Raw genomic sequence first — 25,336 nt, forward strand, 5'->3', positions numbered from 1 at the left:
TTCTCCGCACTGTATATGGCTCGTTGCGAACTGTGTGAAGACTTTGTTCCTAACAAAGACAGACAACTTCGCCAAACGGGATGATTTAACAAAAGCGCATTTGCGAAAAAAGCACAATCATTGCACGAATGTACCGAACCATAAACATCAATGCCTTTCTTAAAATCAATACACAGAAGTATATTTTCTTAAACCTGCATATTTAGTTAAAAGAAATCCAGGTTAGCAGGCAATATTAAGCTAGGGAAATTGTGTCACTTCTCTTGCGTTCATTGCACGCAGAGTCAGGATATATGCAACAGTTTGGGCCGCCTGGCTCATTGCGAACTAATTTGCCAGAATTTTACATAATTATGACATAACATTGAAGGTTGTGCAATGTAACAGGAATATTTAGACTTATGGATGCCACCCGTTAGATAAAATACGGTTCCGTAATTCACTGAAAGAATAAACGTTTTGTTTTCGAAATGATAGTTTTCGGATTTGACCATGTTAATGACTTAAGGCTCGTATTTCTGTGTGTTATTATGTTATAATTAAGTCTAAGATTTGATAGAGCAGTCTGACTGAGCGGTGGTAGGCAGCAGCAGGCTCGTAAGCATTCATTCAAACAGCACTTTTGTGCGTTTGCCAGCAGCTTTTCGCTGTGATTCAAGCATTGAGGTGTTTATGACTTCAAGCGTATCAACTCCCGAGATTAGGCTGGTGTAACCGATGTGAAATGGCTAGCTAGTTAGTGGGGTGCGCGCTAAAACCGTTTCAATCGGTGACGTCACTCGCTCTGAGACCTTGAAGTAGTTGTTCCCCTTGCTCTGCAAGGGCCGCGGCTTTTGTCGAGCGATGGGTAACGATGCTTCGAAGGTGGCTGTTGTCGATGTGTTCCTGGTTCGAGTAATTTGCAAACGCCCTCTGAAGGTACCACACATTTTCTATGGGATTCAGGGCAGAGCTTTGTGATGGCCACTCCAATACCTTGACTTTGTTGTCCTTAAGCCATTTTGCCACAACTTTGGAAGTATGCTTGTGGTCATTGTCCATTTGGAAGACCCATTTGTGACCAATTTTCTTTCCTCATGATGCCATCTCTTTTGTCAAGTGCACCAGTCCTGTCTGCAGCAAAGCACCCCCACAACATGATGCTGTCACCCCCGTGCTTCACGGTTGGGAGGGTGTTCTTCGGGCTTGCAAGCCTCCCCCTTTTTCCTCTAAACATAACAATGGTCATTATGGCCAAACATATCTATTTTTGTTTCATCAGACCAGCGGACATTTCTCAAAAAAGGACGATCTTTGTCCTCTTGTGCAGTTATAAACCATAGTCTGGCTTTTTTTATGGCGGTTTTGGAGCAGTGGCTTCTTCCTTGCTGAGCGGCCTTTCAGGTTATGTCGATATAGGACAAATTTTACTGTGGATATGGATACTTTTGTACCTGTTTCCTCCAGCATCTTCACAAGATCCTTTGCTGTTCCTGTTCTGGGATTTGATTTTGACATTTCGCACCAAAGTACGTCCATCTAGTGGTTAGAGTGTTGGACTAGTAACCGGAAGGTTGCGAGTTCAAACCCCCAAGCTGACAAGGTACAAATCTGTCGCTCTGCCCCTGAACAGGCAGTTAAACCCAATGTTCCTAGGCCGTCATTGAAAATAAGAATTTGTTCTTAACTGACTTGCCTAGTTAAATAAAGGTAAAAAAATAATAATAATACATCTCTAGGAGACCGAATGCGTCTCCTTCCGGAGAGGTATGATGGCTGCATTTGTACAGATGAATGTGGTACCTTCAGGCGTTTAGAAATTGCTCCCAAGGATGAACCAGACTTTTTTTCTGAGGTCTTGGCTGATTTCTTTAGATTTTTCTATGTCAAGCAAAGAGGCACTGAGTTTGAAGGTAGGCCTTGAAATACACGCACAGGTACACCTCTAATTGGCTCAAATTATTTAAAATAGCCTAGCAGAAGCTTCTAAAGCCATGACATCATTTTCTGGAATTTTCCAAGCTGTTTAAAGGCACAGTCAACTTAGCACAGTACACGCTAACCAGGTCGACAGGTGCACGGTGTTTCCTCCGACACATAGGTGCGGCTGGCATCCGGGTTGGATACTCGCTGTGTTAAGAAGCAGTGCGGCTTGGTTGGGTTGTGTTTCGGAGGACGCATGGCTTTCGACCTTCGTCTCTCCCGAGCCCGTACGTGAGTTGTAGCGATGAGACAAGATAGTAACTACTAACAATTGGATACTACGAAATTGCGGAGAAAAAGGGGGTAAAAAAAAAGAAATCTGTTACCAAATCGGTAACAGAGTTTCAAAAAAATTGTTAACGGAATGTCTGCAATTGAATTGGCTACAATGGGAAATCATAGTTGTCACAAACAACAATAGTATGCCAGCAAAAGGGAGAACAGTAGCAGGCGACCCAACTGTTCAGCTGATACATTTTTTTCCTTTCTGTCATCTGGTTGTCAAAGCAAGAGTGTGAAAAGTCTGGATAACCTCTCTTCTCTCTCTCTAATTAATGCAACATCTCCTAGCTCTTATGACACTTACCCTCTCATTCAATGTTTTATTTGGTCAGTCCGCCCTGGCCTCGATTTCAACGTCCACAGACGTCATTTCTTGGTCCGGACCAGTCTTGATTTCAGCTTCCACAGACATCTGGACCGGCCCAAACATAGACGTCCACGATTAGTTCAGATTTGGTCCGGACACTTATGTTTCATAAGTTTGGACAACACAGTACAGTAAATAAATGTAGAATATAGTACAGTAAGATACAGTACATTACACGTGTGTACTGTGCTATATTTTACTGTACTGAACTATAATTACTGTTCTGTGCTATACTCCATAGCTCTACTGGGGCTGGGCATGTACTTTGATGTCCAAACTTGTGAAAAATAGACGCCTATGATTGGTTCAGATTTGGTCTTGTTTGGTGGTGGAGCTCATTAAAATATTAGCCAGTAGAGTAATAAATAAATATGCAAAGGATGATATTGCACCTTTGTGTATGGATTTAGTATTTATGCATTTCTGTGTAGCATAGATCAAGGACCCATGATGAAATTCTGTTACCGGGTGTAAATTTACTTCACTTAATGTATACAGTTCAATAACCAAAATACATGTATTTTTACTGTGTCATGTCATACCTGACATCGCATTCTTTCTGCAGACATATTTGAATCTTTGACCACGTTTTCCAAGTGTTTGGAAAACGTGGTCACAAACTGAGGGAGATTTAACTGAAATTCTGTTACCAAACTTTACATCTGCACAGTTCTTTCAGTAAATTATATTCCGTGTGTAAATTGTTAAAAGTAGTCCTTGTGCATAGAGTTGTGTGGTTTGTTAAACTTTTAAATCAATGGTTTTCGTTTGGCATACATTTTAAGTAAAAAATATCAGTCTCTATCGTGGAATTGCCCCTCTTAGGAAAAAAGACCACATTGACAAATGACTCCCCGTAAGATTTGTTTATCCAAAATAGACATTGACCATCTTTGTTTCAAATGGAACAGGGACCTAATGTGCTACTTATTCTGTTCTCACTAAAACCCACTGCAGTGGGGGTTTCTGAATTGGCTCAGTCTTGTCTGGAGTTGGACCCCAATGTTCTCTAACACTGTTCTAATGGTCTATTTTTCACTGTCTGTGTCTTAGATGTTCCTCACCGTGTACCTCAGCAACAATGACCAGCATTTCACAGAGGTGCCCGTTACCCCGGAAACCCTGTGCCGTGATGTGGTGGAGCTGTGCAAGGAGCCGGGGGAGGGAGAATGCTTCCTAGCTGAAATGTGGCGAGGCTCAGGTGAGTTTCAGAATGGTTCTGACTCAGTCTTTTCAATTTTATGCCTTTTAAACTTGTCTTAAAGTGACAACTAGTTAAGGATCAAGTTGTTGGACAGTGAAAAGAGACAGTAAAGTAGGAGAGGTGTTAGAAGGGCATGGGCCAGATTCAAACCCATGCCAACACCGTAGTCATGTGTGAGGCTGTGGTATCACTGCTAGACCAACCAGGACACTTCCTGGCTAACTTTTGATGTCAGTGTTTACTCTAGGTTGATGTTATGCTGGGCTACACTCATAAAGCCAATCGAAGGCCTGAGTTTTCAGTGGTGGGTAGGAGGAACCCCCAAAAATCTTGTTCAATGTCAACTTTGGCCCAGTTCCATTTCACTCCCTAGCCCCTACAACTTCGGTGTTCACTATAATCTTAAAGGTGACGTAATAGGTGAAAGCAGTATCACAATCCCGTCAGATGTGAATACCTGAAGGGTAAAGGTTGGGGGTAAGAGGCAAGGGACCAAAATGGAACCATGCCTTGGACTCAAGAACCGCTTACTCAGGCATATTTCTTTGTCACACCAGAGCGCGCCATTGGTGACGGAGAGCGAATGCTGGACATGCTCCAGCGTTGGGGACACCAGAGGGGGGAGGTGCGCTTCCTCCTGCGCCATGACCGGGCACCCTGCAGAGAGTCAGGTGAGAGCCACAAACACACATTTATCGATGCCCATCCCCCACCAGTACCCTGGATGGTAAATAGTGTGGTAACTGAATGTGTCAAGCGTAGCCTGAAAAATGTGAAAGCCTGGGTAGGCAGCTGTGTTCACTGGCCGTTATGTGTGTGGTGTACACAATGTTCTATTCCATTACAGTTGAGCCAAAGTCAATACAGCCAGCTACTATTCTAACTGGCAGACACACTTCCTCGTCCCCATTGTTGGGATGACGAATTTCAAAACAATTGAATTGGATTTTACTTTTTTTTCCAAATCAATGAAATCATTTTGCTTTGTATATGGATTAGAATAACTGTCACGTGAAGTAAAATCAACAAAAAAATGAGTGATAAAGATTGTATATCTTCATGTTATTTGATGATGCATGCGGTTTTGGCCATGGCACAGTGCCAAGCATTCTAAACATCGCCGAGATAATTAAAATCGCCATGATGTTTTGCGGCTGCTGGGAACATAGTTATTTAACAGGGTACACTCTAATTTTCTGTCTTGCCTGCATTCTCTCAGGCCCAAAGGTAGGCCCAGGATTTTTCTGACTCTGGGTGCGTCCCAAATGGCCAATGGGCCCTGGTCACTGTGTAGTACACAATAAGGATTTGGATGCCATTCATGATGCAGCCTGTGTGTGTGGTGGTGATGATAAGCCACGGGCACTGTCCGTTTTTGAACACACCCCCATATGATGTACAATATTTTAACACTTTAACACACTTTAAAGGTGCTACACATAGGATTTGTACTTTATTTTTGCATTGTAATTTCAGATAATGTACATAATATATCTGCAGTAATAGTGTAAAGACAGTGTTTCACAGTATTACTTACTGCCAGTGTTGTGATTGGCTGTGATATTCGCCTATTGATTTCTCCTGCCAGGCCGGCATCTGTTGCCAAAATGGGAAAGGTGTTTTGATTTTGTGGCTGTGTTTAGGGGAAATCAGGTCAAGTGGCCAATGTAGAAATTACTCTGTCATTTCCTGGGTGCTAAAATGTTACACTATTCACTAAATTTCAGTTTATGTGAGAAAGCAAACAATGAATAGCGTAGGGAATCATTGTAACGTCTAAATCGCTGTGAAAAATATGTCCAAAATTTTCTAAAAAAAAAAAAGTAGTTTTTACTGCTGTTTGAATGTGGTGGACCAAAACCGAAAGTAAAAGGTTCAAGCGCGAATATCTGCCATGTTACGGGGAAATGGGATGCGGGGTAGGGGGTATTTGTTTTGAATGCAGCCTAGTCCTGTTGCAATTCACCTAGCTTCCACATGTGTAAGCACCTTTAAACAACTCCACCTTGTAGTCTTAGGTACTGTAGCATGTTAATGCCCTCTCAGCTGGGGTGTATTCATTACGGAAACCGTTTACCGTTTAAGAACCAAACGGAAGCAAACAAACAGCAAAACATGTCTATATTGGACAAATTCAGGTAGGTCCCTCTGTTTTTTTCCCATTTGCTTCCGTTTAAGAAACGTTTTGCAACAGTATCTGTGTAATGAATACGCCCATGTTAATGGCTAAAGTGAGCCCATGGGGAACAGTACACTTTTTTTTTCATTGCTGTGATTTTAGTTTTGTGCTTGTAATTTCTTCTGCGAATATCCTCATTTACGTTTTCATAAGACGATTAGCCAAGGACATGTTCTTTTCAATGGTATCACTATGTGATGCACCCGCATAACTTAGTCCTTTATGTCACTTGAAAACAACAGAAAACCATGTCTTTCTTTACCCAAGGCTCTCTGGTCATTTGAGAACCTTGTGTAGTTCCATGTGTTTGGGTTTCTAGTTGTTTGGAACGACCCCCTACACAGGACAAAGCCATATTGCGCAACAGAACAGTGCAAGGGATATCCCAGCACAAAGGCTTTATTATTTGTATTTGGGACACGATTGTAGTCAATTACAACTAGTCTGGCTTGGCTCCCTGTTTAGCTTGTGCCGTTATTACCATATAAGGTGTAGAATTTGGGTTGTGTAACTAATAAGCCTGAGTTGTGACCCCCAAAGAGCTTATTAAAGCGATCAGCCTTTTTGGGTTACCCATATAAGGACTTCGCTAAACAGCATTGCATAACTGTCAGACACTGGCACGGGAAGAGCAACTGTGTGGAAGAGGCCTGGTTCTTTTGGCTGCTCCACCAGTTATTACACAATGAGCAGTTCTCCAACTCATGCTTGTCCTTTTCATCCTGTATCCTCAAGAGTATGACCCCTATTAATGGCGCAGTGCTCGGGTCTTGTGTTGGTTTTCCGGTCATGTTTGTTCCAACTTTGGTCATAAACAGACTGTAATACACAAACAGATTGGAGCCCCCTTTTAACAGAGATGCCTCCAAATGTGTAATTTTCCCCAAATAACAATTCGCTTCTTGCCTCTTTATACTTCCCACGATCAGTTGTGAAGCAAATGCACGTCCCTCTCCAACAGTTAGATATAAACACACACACTCACAAGACCGCTGTATTTTGTCTTGTATAGGCGGATCAAGGGTTTGCGATCCCTCCGCTAAAAGGAACATGGTCAAGGTGCCTGTGGACCGATGCATGGAGAATGGGGTGAGTGCAAAAACGGTACCACAGTAAAATGAAGGAAGATGGAAGCTGTTAAGGTGTGACACATTATTTGTCATTATTGACCTCCCCCCCCCCCCCCCACCCCCCCAGGTGGCACCACCTTGCATGGACATCACCCTCTCGGAGCTGCAGGAGTTGGCGTCACGGCAACAGCAGCAGATCAATTCGCAGCAGCAGCTCCTGGCCTCAAAGGTAGGGCAAGACATTGGTCATGTTGGAGAGCATGATACGTTGTGGGTAAATTGTGACTGACCGACTTGGCTATAAATTATAATCAGTAGTTATTTATGGTGATTAGTCATTAAGCTGACCCTCTTATCCAGAGAGGGGGGAATTATCTTTGTACTTCTAACTTTCTCACTCATCATTATTCATGCTTCGTTTATGATTAATTCATAATCATGGCACCATCCATGTGAATATAGCAGTGTTTCAGAAACATCTTCTATTCTCACATGTATTTAGTTACTATTGGGCAAGACATGATGCAAAAAACACCCAAAACAAGAGTTTGTATAGTCACAAACTTGAAGTAGTCATTGTGTGCCAGGGATATGGGACCAAATACTACTACTTTTAATACACCATGTGGCTATTATTAAAAACTTTAATCTGAAAATGTTTTCTTGTTTGGTTGGCTAGGAGCAACGTCTGCGCTACCTGAAGCTGCAGGAGCAGCAGCAGCAGGCGTCAGAGCATGAGAGACTACTGCAGCTTTGTGAGAACGCTGAGAACCAGGAGACCAAGCTGCGGCGGGTGCGGGCCCTTAAGGGTCAAGTGGAGCAGAAACGTCTTAGCAACAGCAAACTGGGTCAGTGCCAAGGGGAGAGTGAGGGAGGAGTCAAGACACTCGATTAAGAGGGGTTTGGGGAAGGAGCTGAGTAGGGCTTTCTGGGTGACATGTTTTTTTCCCCTACTTGACACACATTTCTTTTAAGCCTACAGTGTACAACCAGCTAACTACTTTTGGTTCAAAAGAAGATTCCAGGTTTAGGTATCCAGAATATTATTTTGTCCAGTTATCTGTGTTCCGAGAATGTACACCTGACGGTGATGGGAACCTGAAGGTGGAATGTTAGCTAAAACATTTCTCAAATGTTTTTCTTTTTTTATCTACCATACCAGACATTCACAGAACATTTTTAGGTTTATGATCAAATATTGACGTTTTGGTTTGACCGAACACATCATTAGCATTCTCTAAATGTTAATTTTCAAATTTGACTAATGTGCATGTCTGTGCTTGCGTGTGTTTGTTGATTTGCATGTGTGTATGTGCCTGGCTCTATAGTGGAGGAGATAGAGCAGATGAACGGGCTGTTTCAGAGTAAGCAGTGCGAGCTCCTGGTGGCCGTCTCGAGAGTGGAGGAGCTGAGCAGGCAGCTGGAGACCCTGAAAAGCGTCAAGATGGAGCCCTCTCATGACGGCCCGAGCTCCGCCGGCGAGCTGGAGCGTCTTTACAAGGAGCTGCAGGTAAGAGAAGATCAGATTTGTCTGCTTCCACAGAAGTTTATTTTTTGTTGCATTTACAGGTAAACTCTGCAAAATAACATCAAACCACAGCACTGATGTTGGGTGATTAGGCCTGGTTCACAGTCGGCATTCCAATTCCCAAAGGTGTTCGATGGGGTTGAGGTCATGGCTCTGGGCAGGCCAGTCAAGTTCTTCCACACCGATCTCGACAAACCAAACCATTTCTGTATGGCTCTCGCATTGTGCATGGGGGCATTGTCAATCTGAAACAGGAAATGGCCTTCCCCAAACTGTTGCTACAAAGTTGGTAGCACAGAATTGTCTAGATTGTCATTGTATGCAGTAGCTTTAAGATTTCCCTTCACTGGAACTGAGGGGCCTAGTCGGAAACATGAAAAAGAGCCCCAGACCATTATTCTTCCTCCAACAGACTCTACAGTTGGCACTATGCATTCAGGTAGGTATTGTTCTCCTGGCATCTGCAAACCCAGATTCGTTGGTCGAAACGCCAGATGTTGAAGCGTGATTCATCACTCCAGAGAACGCATTTCCACTGCTCCAGATACCAGTGGTGGCAAGCTTTACACCACTCCAGCCGACACTTGGCATTGCGCATGGTGATCTTAAGCTTGTGTGCAGCTGCTCGGCAATGGAAACCAATTTCATGAAGCTTCCAACGAACAATTATTGTGCTGACGTTGCTTCCAGAGGCAGTTTGTAACTTGGTAGTGAGTGTTGCAACCAAGGACAGACTATTTTTATGCATGGCTTTGTGCTCAATTTTATGCCCCTGTCAGCAACCGGTGTGGCCTAAATAGCCGAATCCACAAATTTGAAGGGGTGTCCACATACTTTTGTGTGTATATATAGTGTTTACCCCCAGAACAAAACTGCTGGCTCTGAAGTTTTCTTTTCACACGGTCCTTTTCAGCACGGTTCCAGCAACTATGGTGGATATGTAACCAGACAAACTCAGTAGAGATTGGTTTGGCTCGGCTTAGTTGGGCTCAGTAGTGGGAAAATCGCTATACACACATAAAGCTGACTCTAGCTCTTTCTCCCTTCTCCCCCCGATTTTAAGCTGAGGAATAAGCTGAACCAGGACCAGAGTGCCAAGCTGCAACAGCAGCGTGAGAGCCTGAGCAAGCGCAACCTGGAGGTGGCCACCATGGACAAGCGAGTGGCCGAACTCCGCGAACGCCTGTGGAAGAAGAAGGCAGCACTACAGCAGAAGGCGAACTTGCCCGTGAGTCGAGTTTCAAAAGCTTTATTGTTCCCTTAGGGCAGTGTACATCAGACCACATCAGCCCCACATTTCTTGGAACTAAGCTTAGGAATGGGGCCAGGGAAATATATCACCACTCCAATTCATAGACGGAGCTATGGATGCAAGACCTCGCTGTCCATGAGATAAATGTGATGTGTGCAGGAGTAATATTTTACTCCTGTATCCCTACATAAGGGATGGGCAACTTTGATGGGGGTGGGGGCCACAGAAAATCTGAACTTATCCCGAGGGTCCACAGAGGCTCAAGGGTCTGACTACCCACATCCATACTTTTGGGGGCACGAAGTGACATTTTGTTGTTGTCCCCCCCCCCCCCCCCCCCCCCCACACACACCATGCAAGTAGAACATTTTAGCAGCCCCCTCTTGACAGCAGTGACAGCAGATAGTTGAGACCCCGACTGAGTTCCTAAAAACATTTCTTATTCTATTTTGTATTTTTTTTAATGGAAATTGATCCGCGGGCCGCCAGTTGCCCATCCCTGGCCTACATAGGGTGACATAACATATAAGGCTCATAATAAGATATTATAAAGGCTCATACATGCTAATAACAACTAACAAAGTGTCATACCTGTTAACTTTAGATAATGTGTTACCCAAACATTCTCTCCAGGTCCCCACAAAGAGCCAGGCCCTGCAGCCATGTGGCCCTTCCAGGGTGGCGGCCGTGGGCCCTTACATCCTGTCCTCCACTGCGGCCCCAGGGCCTCCGGTGCCCAGCCGACAGGAGCTGCTGATCAAGCCTGCCTACCCCGACGGCACCACCACCTTACCCATGCCAGACTCCTCCATGAAGGCCCCTCCTAGACCGCTTAAACCCTACCCAGGTAAGAATGTTGTTTCGTTATGTGTGTGTTCAATTGTGATTGTATGTGTGCGCTTGTGGCTGTGTTAGTGTGCATGTGTGTAACTGTGTAGTAGTAGATAGTGTACATCTGCCTTTGCAATTCAAGTGATCTTTCCATGTGTTAACACTTCTCCCAGCTCTGACAGGTTTTCAGTCATCCAAGACGTCTCAGCTGTCCGACTGGTCCAGCTCCAGAGCAGAGTCCAGCGGCAGTCATCATGGCATGTCCTCTACTCTGCCTCGCATGTCCAGCCTCTCCTCACAGGGCTCAGGTAACCATCTTCCCTCGACTTGGCTCGGAAACAAGGTTGGGGTCAGTTCCACTGCATGAATTAACAAATCCTAATAGAAATTTGTGTAATTTTGAATTAATGAAGGGAATTCTGGCTAAGGCCATATTATTTCATTCATTTAGAAATTAATGTCAGGTCACCCCCTGAGATGTAGTAGTGTTTTATTAAACTGATGCTGGGAATATATCCAAAATAAAGACTGCCTCCAGGTTACAGTGATTGTGCTGTGTATATGGTTATGACCATCTTGATTGTCATTTGGTTTTAATAATGGAAATGTCATATGGTTCAGATAATGTTCTGATGTGATTTCCTCTGTGGTTGCAGGAGACGCCGAGACCCTCAAGGGCCAAAAGGGGCGTCACATTTCTATGTTTGACGCCCCGGCTCCCGTCCACTCGCAGAACAATCAGAGCAGCGAGGACCTCTTGAGGGATACCCAGGTACTGCACTGATTTTCAGAAGCATTTTAGGAACGTTCATACAGTATACTTAAAAGATGCTCCCTTGCTATGTTCCTCCCTACCTGACTTCCATCCTTCCTAGAAATGATCACAGACCCACAGAGAATGTGGTCAGAGATATAGATTTATTCTGCTTTCCATTTTTATTTTTGGCTTTTCCATAAATGCCCGATTTAGTCAATGAAGCAGCTTCAATGTATTTTTGATATACAGGGTTGTTTTTTGGTTGGAGCGTTGTACTTGCAACACCATTTGTAGGTTTGATTCCCTCATGGCCCACATACTTAATACTGGATTTGTGTTTGAACAGTTTGTGTTTGCATTGGATGAAACCATCTGTTAACTGACATGGTTGCAGTTATATTATTATGCATTTAATTTTATAATAATAATAATAATAATAATAATATATCCCATTTAGCAGACGCTTTTGTCCAAAGCGACTTACAAGTCGGCTGGGGCCACTACTTTTACATATGGGTGGTCCCAGCGGGAATCGAACCCACGACGCTTGGCGTTGCAAGCACCATGCTCTACCGACTGAGCCACACATACTATGTATGTTACGGTCTTCTTGACTTGATAGGTGGGTGGTAAGGCTCTTGGCAAGGTGCCACCTCCTATCCCTACCAAGCCCCCGACCTTCGGCAAACCGCCCTACAGCACGGGCACTTTCCCGGGCAAGGCAAAACCGTCTGCCTCCCTCCATCTGTGTGCACCTCCGCCCATCCACAGCCACACCCTGCCTCTGCCATCCAAGCAGGAGGCTCCTCCGGCGGCTACGGTGCGCCCCTTCACCCCGGATCCTCCAGAGTCCACAGCGGCAGTGCCGGTCCTCCAGAAGCCACAGACGGTGGCTGCCTCCTCCATCTACTCCATGTACACCCAACAGCCCAGGACAGGCGGGGGCACTCTGACACGCACGCAGCCCAGAGGTGAGCGAAGGAGCCATGGGCTACTGTCGTGTCTTGGCTACTCTTGTAACTCCTGGATCTTTACCATGTTACTAAACTGAGTAATTTGTTAAAATCATTCTGCATTTTTTGTTATTGTTTTGGAAAATACCTGCCTTAAATTTCCCTACTTAACAACCTTAAACTCTTTTAAAAGATGTTATTGTGTTAGCATGCTAGATTGACCATTCACTCTCTCTCTGATAGTGTATGGAAAACCAGTCATCTCATGCAGTGGGGGGCAGCAGTCGCTCCTCGCGGACTCCACCTATTTGGGGGTCGACGATTTCGAGGTGGACCAGGGGGGTCCCGGCCTGGCGTCTCTGGCACCTGAGAGCCAGTGGGGCCAGGAGACGGAGCGGGCCCCTCGTCCCCTCAGCCCCACCAAGCTCCTCCCCTTCATCTCGCACCCTCACCGGCACCCCAGTGACGCCGACCTGGAAGCCCTGCGCCGTCGGCTGCACCATGCCCCGCGACCCCTCAAGAAGCGCAGCTCCATCACAGAGCCTGAGGGCCCCGCGGGGCCCAACATCCAGAAGCTTCTCTACCAGAAGACCACACTGGCCGCCATGGAGACTGTTGTGGCGTCTCCATACGAGGGTGAAGGTGGAGGAACATGGAAGGAGGGGGCCAGTGCCGGTGGAGCCCCAGACTGCACTGGTACGTCCCAAGTTTTCACCGCTGCAGAGTCTCTCGCTGAGACCGAGGAAGATGCACAGGTGCCCCCCCGCTCGCCCATCCCAGAGCCCTCTTCCTCCTCCAGCCACACCATGCCCCCGTCGCTGGAGGAAGAGGAGCCAGATCCCTGCCACCCACCCCCCCATCAGCCAGAAGCCTACTTGGAGGAGTACCCGCCCTACCCGCCCCCTCCATACCCCAGCGAAGGGGAGCAGGACCTGGGGGAGGACACGCTCAACATGAAGGCTCCGGAGGTCACGGGACAGGTCACTCTGCCTCCGGTATGTAGCCACATCAAATACCCCATACTAGCATACTATATAGTATGAGGTCATGTTTTAGCCAAACATACTAAAAGTTGTGCTGGTATGGATATTGGGGTACATGGATGGTGAGATATTTGGTATTGGGAAACCATTTTGATTAATGTATTGTTTGTGTGACATACAGTCAGAAGTTTACATACACCTTAGCCAAATACATTTAAACTCAGTTTTTCACAATTCCTGATATTTAATCCAAGTAAAAAATTCCCTGTCTTAGGTCAGTTAGGATCACCACTTTATTTTAAGAATGTGAAATGTCAGAATAATAGTAGAGAATTATTTATTTCAGCTTTATTTTTTTCATCACATTCCCAGTGGTCAGAAGTTTACATACACTCAATTAGTATTTGGCAGCATTGCCTTTAAATTGTTTAACTTGGGTCAAATGCTTCGGGTAGCCTTCCACAAGCTTCCCACAATAAGTTGGGTGACTTTTGGCTCATCCCTCCTGATAGAGCTGGTGTATTGGAGTCGGGTTTGTAGGCCTCCTTGCTCGCGCATGCTTTTTCAGTTCTGCCCACAAATTGTCTATAGGATTGAGCTCAGGGCTTTGTGATGGCCACTCCAATACCTTGACTTTGTTTTCCTTCAGCCATTTTGCCACAACTTTGCTTGGGTTCATTGTCCATTTTGAAGACCCATTTGTGATCAAGCTTTAACTTCCTGACTGATGTCTTGATGTTGCTTCAATATATCCACATCATTTTCTTCCTCATGATGCCATCTATTTTGTGAAGTGCACCAGTCCCTCCTGCAGCAAAGCACTCCCACAACATGATGATGCCACCCCTGTGTTTTACAATTGGGATGGTGTTGTTCGGCTTGCAAGCTTTTCCCTTTTTCCTCATAACATAACGATTGTCATTATGGCCAAACAGTTCTATTTTTGTTTCATCAGACCAGAGGACATTTCTCCAAAAAGTACGAACTTTGTCCCCATGTGCGGTTGCAAAATGGCTTTTTTTATTGTGGTTTTGGAGCAGTGGCATCTTCCTTGCTGAGTGGCCTTTCAAGTTATGCCGATATAGGATTCGTTTTACTGTGGATATTGATACTTTTTTACTTGTTTCCTCCATTATCTTCACAAGATTCTTTGCTGTTGTTCTGGGATTGATTTGCACTTTTCACACCAAAGTACGTTCATCTCTAGGAGACAGAACGCGTCTCCTTCCTGAACGATATGATGGCTGCATGGTCCCATGGTGTTAACTTTTGCGTACTATTGTTTGTACAGATGAACGTGGTACCGTCAAAAGCATTTGGAAATTGCTCCCAAGGATGAACCAGACTTGTGGAGGTCTACAATTTTTTTCTGAGGTCTTAGCTGATTTCTTTAGATTGTCCCATGATGTCAAGTAAAGAGGCACTGAGTTTGAAGGCCTTGAAATACATCCACAGGTACACCTCCAATTGACTCAAATGATGTCAATTAGCCTATCAGAAGCTTGTAAATCGACTTTTCTGGAAAATAATTTTCTGGAATTGTCCAAGCTGTTTAAAGGCACATTCAACTTAGTGTATGTACACTTCTGGCCCACTGGAATTGTAATGCAATACATTATAAGTGAAATAATCTGTCTGTAAACAATTGTTGAAAAAATTACTTGTCCTACACAAAGTAGATGTCCTAACCGACTTGCCAAAACTATAGTTTGTTAACAAGAAATTTGTGGAGTGGTTGAGAAACAAGATTTAATGACTCCAACCTAAGTTTATGTAAACTTCAGACTTCAACTGTATACAACATATACGCCCACCAGAGGATCTGTCTTTTTCAGTCCTCTGTGTTTGAAGGGTGTAAAATCCACTTGCCAGTATGGCTGTTGCGGTGACCATATTACCTCCACACCGGCAGTCATGAGTCATGGCCACAGTAAAATTCCATGTAACCATTGAGTCAAGGTAATCTCCTTTTATGCACTCTGGACATGCGTTGGTTGTACCCAACTTGCCTGGTACTCAGAGCTCTATTGTCCCTCTAGTCTAACCACTCGGACATAAATGCAATTGAAAATCACATCAAACATTTATCAGAACAGTGTCATGTTTTTCAAACTCACCGCACTGTGATTGATCAATTTGAAGTTTTCACTGGAAAACATGGTCATTGTGGATGTTGTTTCAAGGCCTAACGCAACAAAATGGACAGCGCTTTCTGAGGTGATGATTTTTTTCAAAACCCCAATATGCAAATTAGATCTTATGTGGGCCTGTATATGAAATGCGTGTTCTTATAAGCCCAGACATTTCTATATGTAATCCAGTGTGAAAGCAGTGTTTTGATGGTTGCCACTGAAGAGGATACTGCTACTATATTTATTTTCAGCTGCTCATATTAAGCACATGCTCTACTATAAATCTGGAGTAGCCTACCAGTCCGTCATGGCAGGAAAGCAGCCTCCATTCACTATTCGAGAGCAGATGGGGCAATTCATTCGATACTAATCGATACTAATTTTACATAAAGTAAAATATATTTGGATTTGTTAACACTTTTTTGGTTACTACATGATTCCATATGTGTTATTTGATAGTTTTGATGACTTCACTATTATTCTACAATGTAGAAAATAGTACAAATAAAGAAAAACTCTGGAATGAGTAGGTGTCCAAACCTTTGACTGGTCCTGTATTAGTCAAGACTAAATTGATGGGTGAAAATATGATCGCTTGATGAGAGGACAGCATGTGCAGTCTGAGGCAAGGAACAGAGCGCAAGCTTTTATTTGCGACTTTAATCATCAATCCCCTACAGTCGCATCATGCACCCCATCATCGCAACTAAAGTTATCAAATAACTCTAAATCTAGTGTATAGGACCTGTTTCAAATGGTCACTTTTACACTCAACAAAGCCACTTCATATGTGCACTCGCTCCGGAATAGGAAAAATATCCTTTGTTTTATTCAGCAACAGTGCATTCGGAACAATTCTGACCCCTTGACTTTTTCCACATTTTGTTACTTTACAGCCTTATTCTAAGATGGACTACATCTGTTTCCCTTTTCTCATCATTCTACATGCAATACCCCATAATGACATTGAAAAAATATTTACATAAGTATTCAGACACTTTACACTGTATTTTACACTTTACACTTTACACTGAAAGCACCTTTGGCAGCGATTACAGCCTCGAGTCTTCTTGGGTATAAAAGCATGGCACACCTGTATTTGGGGATTTTCTCCTATTCATCTTTGCAGATCCTCTCAAGCTCTGTTAGGTTGGATGGTGAGCGTTGCTTCACAGCTATTTTTCAGATCTCTCCAGACATGTTCGATTGGGTTCAAGTCCGGGCTCTGGCTGGCTGGGCCACTCAAAGACATTCAGAGACTTGTCCAGAAGCCACTCCTGCGTTGTCTTGGCTGTGTGCTTAGGGTCGTTGACCTGTTGAAAGGTGAATCTTAGCCCCGGTCTGAGGTCCTGAGTTCACTGGAGCAGGTTTTCAACAAGGATCTCTCTGTATTTTGCTCCAGTCATCTTTCCCTCGATCCTGGCTAATCTCCTATTCCCTGGTCTGAATACTTATGTAAATGTGATATTTCATTTTTAAATAAATTGGCAACAATTTCTAAAAACACTTTTCGCTTTGTCATTATTGCGTGTAGATTGCCGAGGGGAAAATATAATTAATATTTAATCAATTTTAGAATAAGGCTGTAACATAAAAAAATGTGGAAATAGTCAAGGAGTCTGAATACTTTCCGAAGGCGCACTAAGTTAAATTCTATTCTTATTACTATAAAACCATGTAATACTGTATAAAATAATAGCACAGGAATTATAAACATATCTTGTTTGCTAAATGAACTAGCCTACAGCCTATGGCGCATAGCCAAATAATGTACCTTGGTCAAATCATTCCGTTCTTCTGAAATACATTTTCTTCATAATCATAATGTTTTAGACCTGCCTAAAATAAATAATGGATTTATTGTGATAGTGTATATTTAATAGATTTCTTAGACTGTAGATGTTCCAAAGGCGCACATCAGCGGCTGTATGCTTGGAGGCCTGGAGATGCTAAACATGTTTGTTAATCAACTGTCAGTTACCCTTAAACCGGTAGTCTTTTGAATGACAATAACTGGCTCGCAACATTTCACGACCGCCACAGCCCTACTCGTCCCTTAAATCTAGTTGGATTGATGGTTTTCATTTTACTCCTGCGACTCTTTCATACTCTTGCTTGTGCCTGTATTTTTTTCCCGTGAACATTACGACTGCGGAAATGTTTGTATTGACCTGTCAAACACACCCCGGTAATGGCTGAAATGGGCTCAATGGAATACATTGGCTTTCTGTTGACTATAAGAACGCTAAAGCTTCGTCTGGGATTTAACAGTCTCGTCACTTACATCACAAGAAAGCGAATAAATCTAACTTTATTTTGATGGGTGTTATTTTTTTGTGGAATTGAAAAGTAATAATTTAATTGAGTTGAGGAAAAAATATAACAAAATGTTAACGAATTAGATTTCCCTGAAAAAAAGCAACTTCCCGAAAATGAACACTCGGATTATAGTGATATTATGTCCGATTTCGCAAACAATGTAAAGTATGTTTATATAGGTGTATTCTAAAGCGAAGCATGTTTATTTTTTTATCTGAGGGTATCCTGCTATTGACACACTTGTTGAATTATGCAAGTGAATGTGACAACAGTAATTAATGAAGCAGTCCTGTTCCACCCCTTTATGTTAATGTGTCATATATGCAAATACATCCAGTGCATTTCTGCATATGATGCACATATAATTATATTTTTAACACACACCAAAAAAAATACCTGACACACTATTAAAATGTTTATATTGGACAAATTGAATACCTGCATTTCCACCAAAGTCCCTGAAGTGCAGTCATTATTTGTCTGAGCCAGTAAAATGTTTTATGTGCTATAATGTAGTCAATCTGATGGATAATACAATTTCTAAAAGTTTGGAGGATCTTTATCCATTGTCCGACTGTTGCATTTATTATAATTCATTTTAAAACCTTTTTAACAATTTCGATGACTATAGCTAGCAGATGTCACTGCATTTATATTGTAATTGTGAAGCATCTACACCCCTCACTCCACTCCTGCAGGGCTGGAGGACCAACCTGCGGAAGGTCGGCTCGGAGCGCATCTACCACGGCATGCGGGTCAAGTTTAACCCCCTGGCCCTGCTGCTGGACTCCTCTCTGGAGGGCGAGTATGATCTGGTGCAGAGGGTCATCTATGACGTGAGTAGTCCCACTCCTTTTAATTGAAGAGATAGTATAGCGTTGGGAAGAAAATGGGGGGGGAGGAGTCAAAGGGCTGTTGGTTAGATTCTCAGTGATGTGAGTTTTACATCATTAGCCCTGTTAATTTTGTCTGTTTCAATGTTAATACCACAGACTGGATAACCTCAGGCGACTCTTCCACGCAGACATCCCATAAGCAAAGGCTTTGCAATGCCGCTGCAATTAATGCTTAGGTAGTACTCTTAAGCAACAAGAAATGCTGGTCAATGGCCGTCAAAATGCTTTGCTTAGAAGTTGCCCGAGGCAGTTATAGGACCTGCTAAAACCTACCCAAATCCTAACCTCAACCATGTTGCCCTTAGGGGACAGATCTAAGATCCCTCCCCAAATCCTAACATCAACCGTAAGGGGTAAAGACCGATAACTGACCTTTTCTAGGAAATGTCTTGAAGCCTATTAACTTTCCGCCTTATAGGTGGATGACCCCAGCCTGCCCAATGACGAGGGCATCACAGCCCTGCACAACGCCGTCTGCGCCGGCCACACCGAGATCGTCAAATTCCTGGTGCAGTTTGGCGTGAACGCAAACGCTGCCGACAACGATGGCTGGTGAGCCATTGTCACTTTACAGTGGCCTTGTCACGTTAGTTGCCGTTGTCCCTTTACAGTAACTTTATAGTGGTTGTTGTCACTTTACAGTAGCTTTATAAAATCTGTCACCCCCAGCAACCAGTAGCTCGTCACATCCAATGTTTTCATGTGGATGATGTTATCCAGTCGCCCACTATTATTAGCGTTATTGTTTTTTTTTTTTTTTTTTTTCTCTCCCCTCCTTCACTCTCCCTCACCCCTCCTCTTGCTCTTATCTCCTCCAACTCTCCCACCTTGTTCTCTCTTATCTCCTTCTCCCTCTGCCCTCCTCTCTACCTCCTTTCTTTCTTCCATTCCTACCTCACTCTACCTCTCCGTGTCTCTCTCTCTCTCTCTCCCAGGACTCCATTGCACTGTGCGGCCTCCTGTAACAATGTGCAGGTGTGTAAGTTCCTGGTGGAGTCCGGGGCTGCTGTGTTTGCCACCACCTACAGTGACATGCAGACAGCGGCAGACAAGTGCGAGGAGATGGAGGAGGGCTACGCACAGTGCTCCCAGTTCCTCTACGGTGAGACCGCTAGTGTACTCTCACTGGAGACCAAGCACAAACATTATTTGCTCAAAACAATCAGTGTGCCTACTCTTTTTTTTTTCATTTTGCACTCGACCCCTCCGCTGGTTTACAAAATGTAGCTACCCTTATCTACTCTAACATTCTGCCCTCCATAACATGTTTTAGCGGAAATGGAATCTTAACGGCTTGTTCCTGACGAGTTGGGCGTGACTTTGTGTTGATGCAGGTGTACAGGAGAAAATGGGCATCATGAACCGTGGGGTGGTGTACGCCCTATGGGACTACGAGGCTGAGGACGATGACGAGTTGACCTTCCAGGAAGGCGACTGCATGACGGTGCTGCGGCGCGAGGACAAGGACGAGAGAGAGTGGTGGTGGGCCTGCTGCGGAGACCGAGAGGGCTACATTCCAAGAAACCTGCTAGGGGTGAGCAGGAGAGAGAGTAGGGACACGAGCCTGGCCACACATACACTCTAACCCTAGTTCCTAACCCCTAGGCACTCCTGTAGATTTGAAATGATTGGATAGGTGTAAGAAATGTGGAAGAAATGTGGCAAAAATCATAGGCAGAGTGAAGAGCAGTCAATTTGGAATCCAGCAATAGTGTCTGTCTGTGGGCTGCAGCTCCATATTGTATTCAGAGCAGTGGTTTAGTATAGGAAAAGTGGACATACACATCCAGTGGTTTTGACCAAGGGCCATTTCCACAAAGCTTCTAAGAGGAGGAATGCTGATCTAGGATCTGTCCATATACCGTAAAACTTCCATGAAAAGGCGAGTTTCCAACAAACTCCGGTCACTTCTCATGGCCGGGCATCGCAAAATAAATGGCAGTCTGTATTAAGTGTAGGGTCGAAACAGGGTAATTACCAGTAGGTTATGCATGCATGCATTTTCTCGCACTGCTCCAGTGGAATTTCACAGCATCTCTACCAAAGAGTTAAGAATTGTTTTTCAATCCTCTCTCGCCCTCGCGCTGGATGATTGATCCCTATCTGCCAAAATGCAATAATTCTGTCTGTGTAGCCAGCGAAAAAAACCTGTCAACAGTGTTCTTATTCATTTAACCTAAGGCAAGTCAGTTAAGAACAAATTCTTATTTACAATGACGGCCTACATAGAGGTTGGATATTCAACAAACATTCGGAGAGCTATATCTCTAACTTCCAACCTCAAACTAACTTTACCCTAATCCACTTTGCTGCCTTTGTAGCCTAACATTTGTAGTGCGTTCTAAATGTAAGTGTTTTAATTAGCAAACGGAACCGTTATTAATGACCGTAGCTGTTTTTATCAACTTGTAGAGCTAGAAACCCGATTTTTATAACAGGGTGAGCTCTGCGTATAAAGTAAATAATCGACCGGTTGCTTAAAGTGATACATTCTGGCAAATGAAATGTGAAAGGTTCTACTCTGAGATGTTGTGAATACTGGCCCCGGTGCTGGAGGTTCGAAGAACATGTTCAGTGAAAAGCAAGGGCGCAACGTTCACTGGGGACGGGGGGTACAAAACGAGTCAACGGTGTACTATATGACCATGCGGACGCCTCCGAGCGGTTGGGGAGGCTGCTTGGAGTGTTTATCCAACTGAAGAAAAATGTATAAGAATAATTATGTCACCCCCACTTCTAAAACCAAAACTGTCCCCCTGATGAAAAGTGCAACTTGCAATCTATTTGGGAAGAAATTGCCCTTGGGGGTCTACTTCTCTGATTAGAAGACTGGGGAAAACCTAACTGTTGTGTGTTGATATTCTAGCTTGTCCCTTTAGGGCACCTGTAACCCCCCCCCCACTTACCTACGTTGGACAGCTGGGAATGTTTTTGTCCTGTGAAACGCATTCAACAATGCCCATGTTAGTTTCTACTCCTGTCTAATGTTCTGTCCTTATATTAGTTGTATTAGTAATACATTGTGCTATGCAACGCTAACATTTCTTAGTCATGCGTGCCTTGTAAAGACCTACCAGCTCTATGCGTCACCTCCTTGACAAAAACTTGTCTGCCATTTCACATGTGGAGATCATCCTACATCTGGCAATGATTAATAGATTTCTTTAACTAGTGGGGGAAATCCTGTCACTTAAGAAGATTATGTAATAATGCTGAATCTAAATTGAGACATCTAAATGAGAATCTCAGCCCCCTGCTTACCATAGTTATATGATCTTTAAAATTGTATTTTCTTATTTTTAGCTGTATCTGAGGATCAAGCCACGGCAGAGGAGCTTGGCTTAAATTATATCGGCTCACGTTCCACCCTACTCGCTGAAAACTACTCCGACTTGAAGAAGTTACTTTTTGGAAGGCGAATGAAGAACCTACTTCTGGTCTTCTGGATGTCAAAGTCAAGCATTCCACTTCAAGCTTTTGGACCTGTCTGTGAAAGACCATATCATGCTAAAGGGTTTTCAACCTATGTCTGGATAATATTCACATGGTCATGCTGTTTCCTTTTCACTGCAGGAATGTATTATGGGACAACATTTGTAATGGAGACTTCTGAACAGTTGTTTTTTTGTAGATGTGTGATTTTCTGAGCAGAATCCATTTGTAAGGGTTTGTAACTGTGGCAGTTGGAAATGTAAAGCTTTTTCTACGTCATGGCAAGCTTATATCCACACAAGATACAGTATATAAAAACTTTGGTTGTGTATTTGACTATTTCCCTTTATCTTCCGTTATCACAAACAATCTTGCTGTGGGTATACAGTGCCTTCAGAAAGTAATTCATACCACTTGACTTATTCCACATTTTGTGTTACAGCCTGAATTCAAAATGGATTAAATGTGTTTCTTTTCTCACCAATCTACACACAATAGCCCATAATGACAAACTGAAAACATGGTTTAGAAATGTTTGCAAATGGATTGAAAATGAAATCCAGAAATATCTAATTAACAAGTATTCACACCCCTGAGTCATTCATTACATGTTAGAATCACCTTTGGCAGCGATTACAGCTGAGTCTTTCTGGATTAATATCTCTCTAAGAGCTTTACACACCTGGGTTGTACAATATTTGCACATTATAATTTTAAAAAATTCTTCAAGCACTGTCAAGTTGGTTGATCATTGTTAGACAGCCATTATCAATTCTTGCCATAGATTTGGAATCCGATTTAAGTCCAACTGTTACTAGGCCACTCGGGGACATTCAATATCATCTTGGTAAGCAACTCCAGTGTATATTTGGCTTTGTATTTTAAGTAATTGTCATGTTGAAAGGTGAATTTGTCTCCCAGCATCTGTTGGAAAGTAGACTCAACCAGGGTTTCCTCTAGGATTTTACCTGTACTTTGCTCTATTCTGTTTTATTTTATCCCAAAAAAACTCCCTAGTCTTTGCTGGTGACAAGCATGCCCATAACATGATGCAGCCACCACCATGCTTGAAAATATGAAGAGTGGTACTCAGTGATATGTTGTTGGATTTCCCTCAAACCTAACAATATTCAGGACATAAAGTTAATTTGTTTGCAGTTTTAGTTTAGTGCCTTATTGCAAACAGGATGCATGTTTTGGAATATTTTTTTTCTGTACAGGCTTTCTTTTTTTCACTCTGCCATTTTAGGTTAGTATTGTGAAGTAACTATAATGTTGTTGAACCATCCTCAGTTTCTCCTATCACAGCCATTAAACTGTTTTAAAGTCACCGTTGACCTCATGGTGAAATCCCTGAGCAGTTTCCTTCCTCTCCGTCAACTGAGTTAGGAAGGACGCCTGAACCTTTTGTAGTGACTGGGTGTATTGATACACCATCCAAAGTGCAATAACTTAACCATGCGCAAAGGGACATTCAATGTCTGTTTTTAACTGTTTTACCAAGTATCATGGGCATTCTTTGTGAGGCATTGGAAATCCTCCCTGGTCTTTGTGGTTGAATCTGTGTTTTAAATTCACTGCTCGACTGAGGTACCTTGCAGATGATTGTATTTGTGGGGTACAGAGATGAGAGTTATTCAAAAATCATGTTAAGCACTCTTGCACATAGTGAGTCCATGCATCTAATGTGACTTGTTAAGCAAAAAAAAGGGTTTGAATACAAGACATTTCAGCTTTTCATTTTTAATTATTAAAATATTTTTTTTAAATACACTGACGTTATGAGGCATTGTGTCACGGGTCTACACACAATCTGTTTTAATCAATTTTAAATTCAAGCTGTATCACAACAATGTGGAAAAGGGTCAAGGGGTGTGAACACTTTCTAAAGACACTGTAGTTCCACCTAGATTTGAAGCTTTGTAATGTTGTTTCAGTTTTCCTATCAATGTTTATTTTCCAATGTTTTTGTAGAACATTTTATGTGTGTGTGTGTGTGTTTAAGTACTGTATGTAGCCTGGCATGCTGTGCTAATAATGTTGAATGCACAAGCTTCAACGGCATTGCTCAACATCACCTCATTCCAAACCTTCATATCTTAAAGAGATGCTCAACGTTGTTCGTGAAAAGGTATCGTCCTGTAGGTTTTTGCGCCAACCATAATCTTGCCCATCCTATTTATAACAATTAGGTGGTTGATAAGCTGACTAGGGTCAGTTTACAACCGCGGTTGGAGTGAAAACCTACAAGAGGGTAGCTCTCCAGGAACAGGGTTGGGCAGCCCTGCACATGGACCAGACAGAATATGACCAGCATTTTTTGGTTACACAACTTTCACGATTAAACCATTATAAATGCGTTTTAAATTATTTTAAATACCTAATTTCAATGTAAATGAAATAGTCATATGAATAGTATGTAGACCCTTAACTATTTATACATGTTTAGCCTATTTATGAAAGTCATTATAAAAGTGTAAACACATTTTATTAATGGCATTGAGTAATTTAAACCAGTGACATTTCAAAAATTTTGCTGTCAGCTAAAACTGCAAAATTCACATGTGTTCTGTGAACAATCGGTGTTGACCATCAAGCCAAATAAGTTCAGCTTTTAAAGAGTCAAAAATATGCAAAAAGATTGTCTTTTGATGTTTCTATGGAAGTCATGATAAAACATGTTTAATATTTACACAACCTTGATGCAATACATACACATACTGCAAACTTGCCACTTGTCTCAACCGAATAGAAGCTAATAATACCTGTAATATTTAATATATCTAAAAGAAAAGTGCTCTGCATGCTTTCTGTACTAAATTTGTATATTTCCTATGACAGTAAACATTTAAGATACTGTAAAGATCAGCTGATACTTAAATAAACAGCATACATCTGTGGTCACCAAGCCCTCTAATGCATCAACACCATGATAAATTGAATCCCGTGTTTCACTACTGCACACCTTAAAGCTCTCCCGGACTAGATTCGGTAACATCTGGCATACACACATACATGCAGAAGCTATTTAAAAAAAAAAAATACAAAGTGCAAAATCGACAACTCCCACTACAATTTTAGTGCTTCAATATGGTATTTAGAAGTTCAGGTACAGTACATTCAATGCTTTAGTTATAATTGCACACAACCCCGTGAAGGATAAGGGATAAAGTCAAGAGTTCAATAAAT

The 25,336-nt window shown here is 42.9% G+C and overlaps 1 protein-coding gene across 1 annotated transcript in view; it reads left to right on the forward strand.

Annotated features, from left to right (window-relative positions):
• LOC135521352 (apoptosis-stimulating of p53 protein 2-like) overlaps positions 1-25,059 on the forward strand; it is a 37,628-nt gene extending 12,569 nt beyond the window's left edge. The window contains exons 2-18 of the mRNA XM_064947267.1: positions 3,665-3,812; positions 4,373-4,486; positions 7,007-7,083; positions 7,192-7,293; positions 7,744-7,912; positions 8,393-8,574; positions 9,656-9,820; positions 10,478-10,691; positions 10,849-10,983; positions 11,332-11,447; positions 12,055-12,403; positions 12,629-13,380; positions 18,518-18,655; positions 19,134-19,267; positions 19,651-19,817; positions 20,050-20,249; positions 22,019-25,059. Coding sequence (XP_064803339.1) covers positions 3,665-3,812; positions 4,373-4,486; positions 7,007-7,083; positions 7,192-7,293; positions 7,744-7,912; positions 8,393-8,574; positions 9,656-9,820; positions 10,478-10,691; positions 10,849-10,983; positions 11,332-11,447; positions 12,055-12,403; positions 12,629-13,380; positions 18,518-18,655; positions 19,134-19,267; positions 19,651-19,817; positions 20,050-20,249; positions 22,019-22,060 — 3,204 coding nt within the window. The 3' untranslated portion in view covers positions 22,061-25,059. The remainder of the gene's footprint in view (positions 1-3,664; positions 3,813-4,372; positions 4,487-7,006; positions 7,084-7,191; positions 7,294-7,743; positions 7,913-8,392; positions 8,575-9,655; positions 9,821-10,477; positions 10,692-10,848; positions 10,984-11,331; positions 11,448-12,054; positions 12,404-12,628; positions 13,381-18,517; positions 18,656-19,133; positions 19,268-19,650; positions 19,818-20,049; positions 20,250-22,018) is intronic.
• Positions 25,060-25,336: the final 277 nt, after the last annotated feature.

The sequence above is a fragment of the Oncorhynchus masou genome, chromosome 4, assembly GCF_036934945.1.
Source record: "Oncorhynchus masou masou isolate Uvic2021 chromosome 4, UVic_Omas_1.1, whole genome shotgun sequence".
Classification (NCBI taxonomy): domain Eukaryota; kingdom Metazoa; phylum Chordata; class Actinopteri; order Salmoniformes; family Salmonidae; genus Oncorhynchus; species Oncorhynchus masou.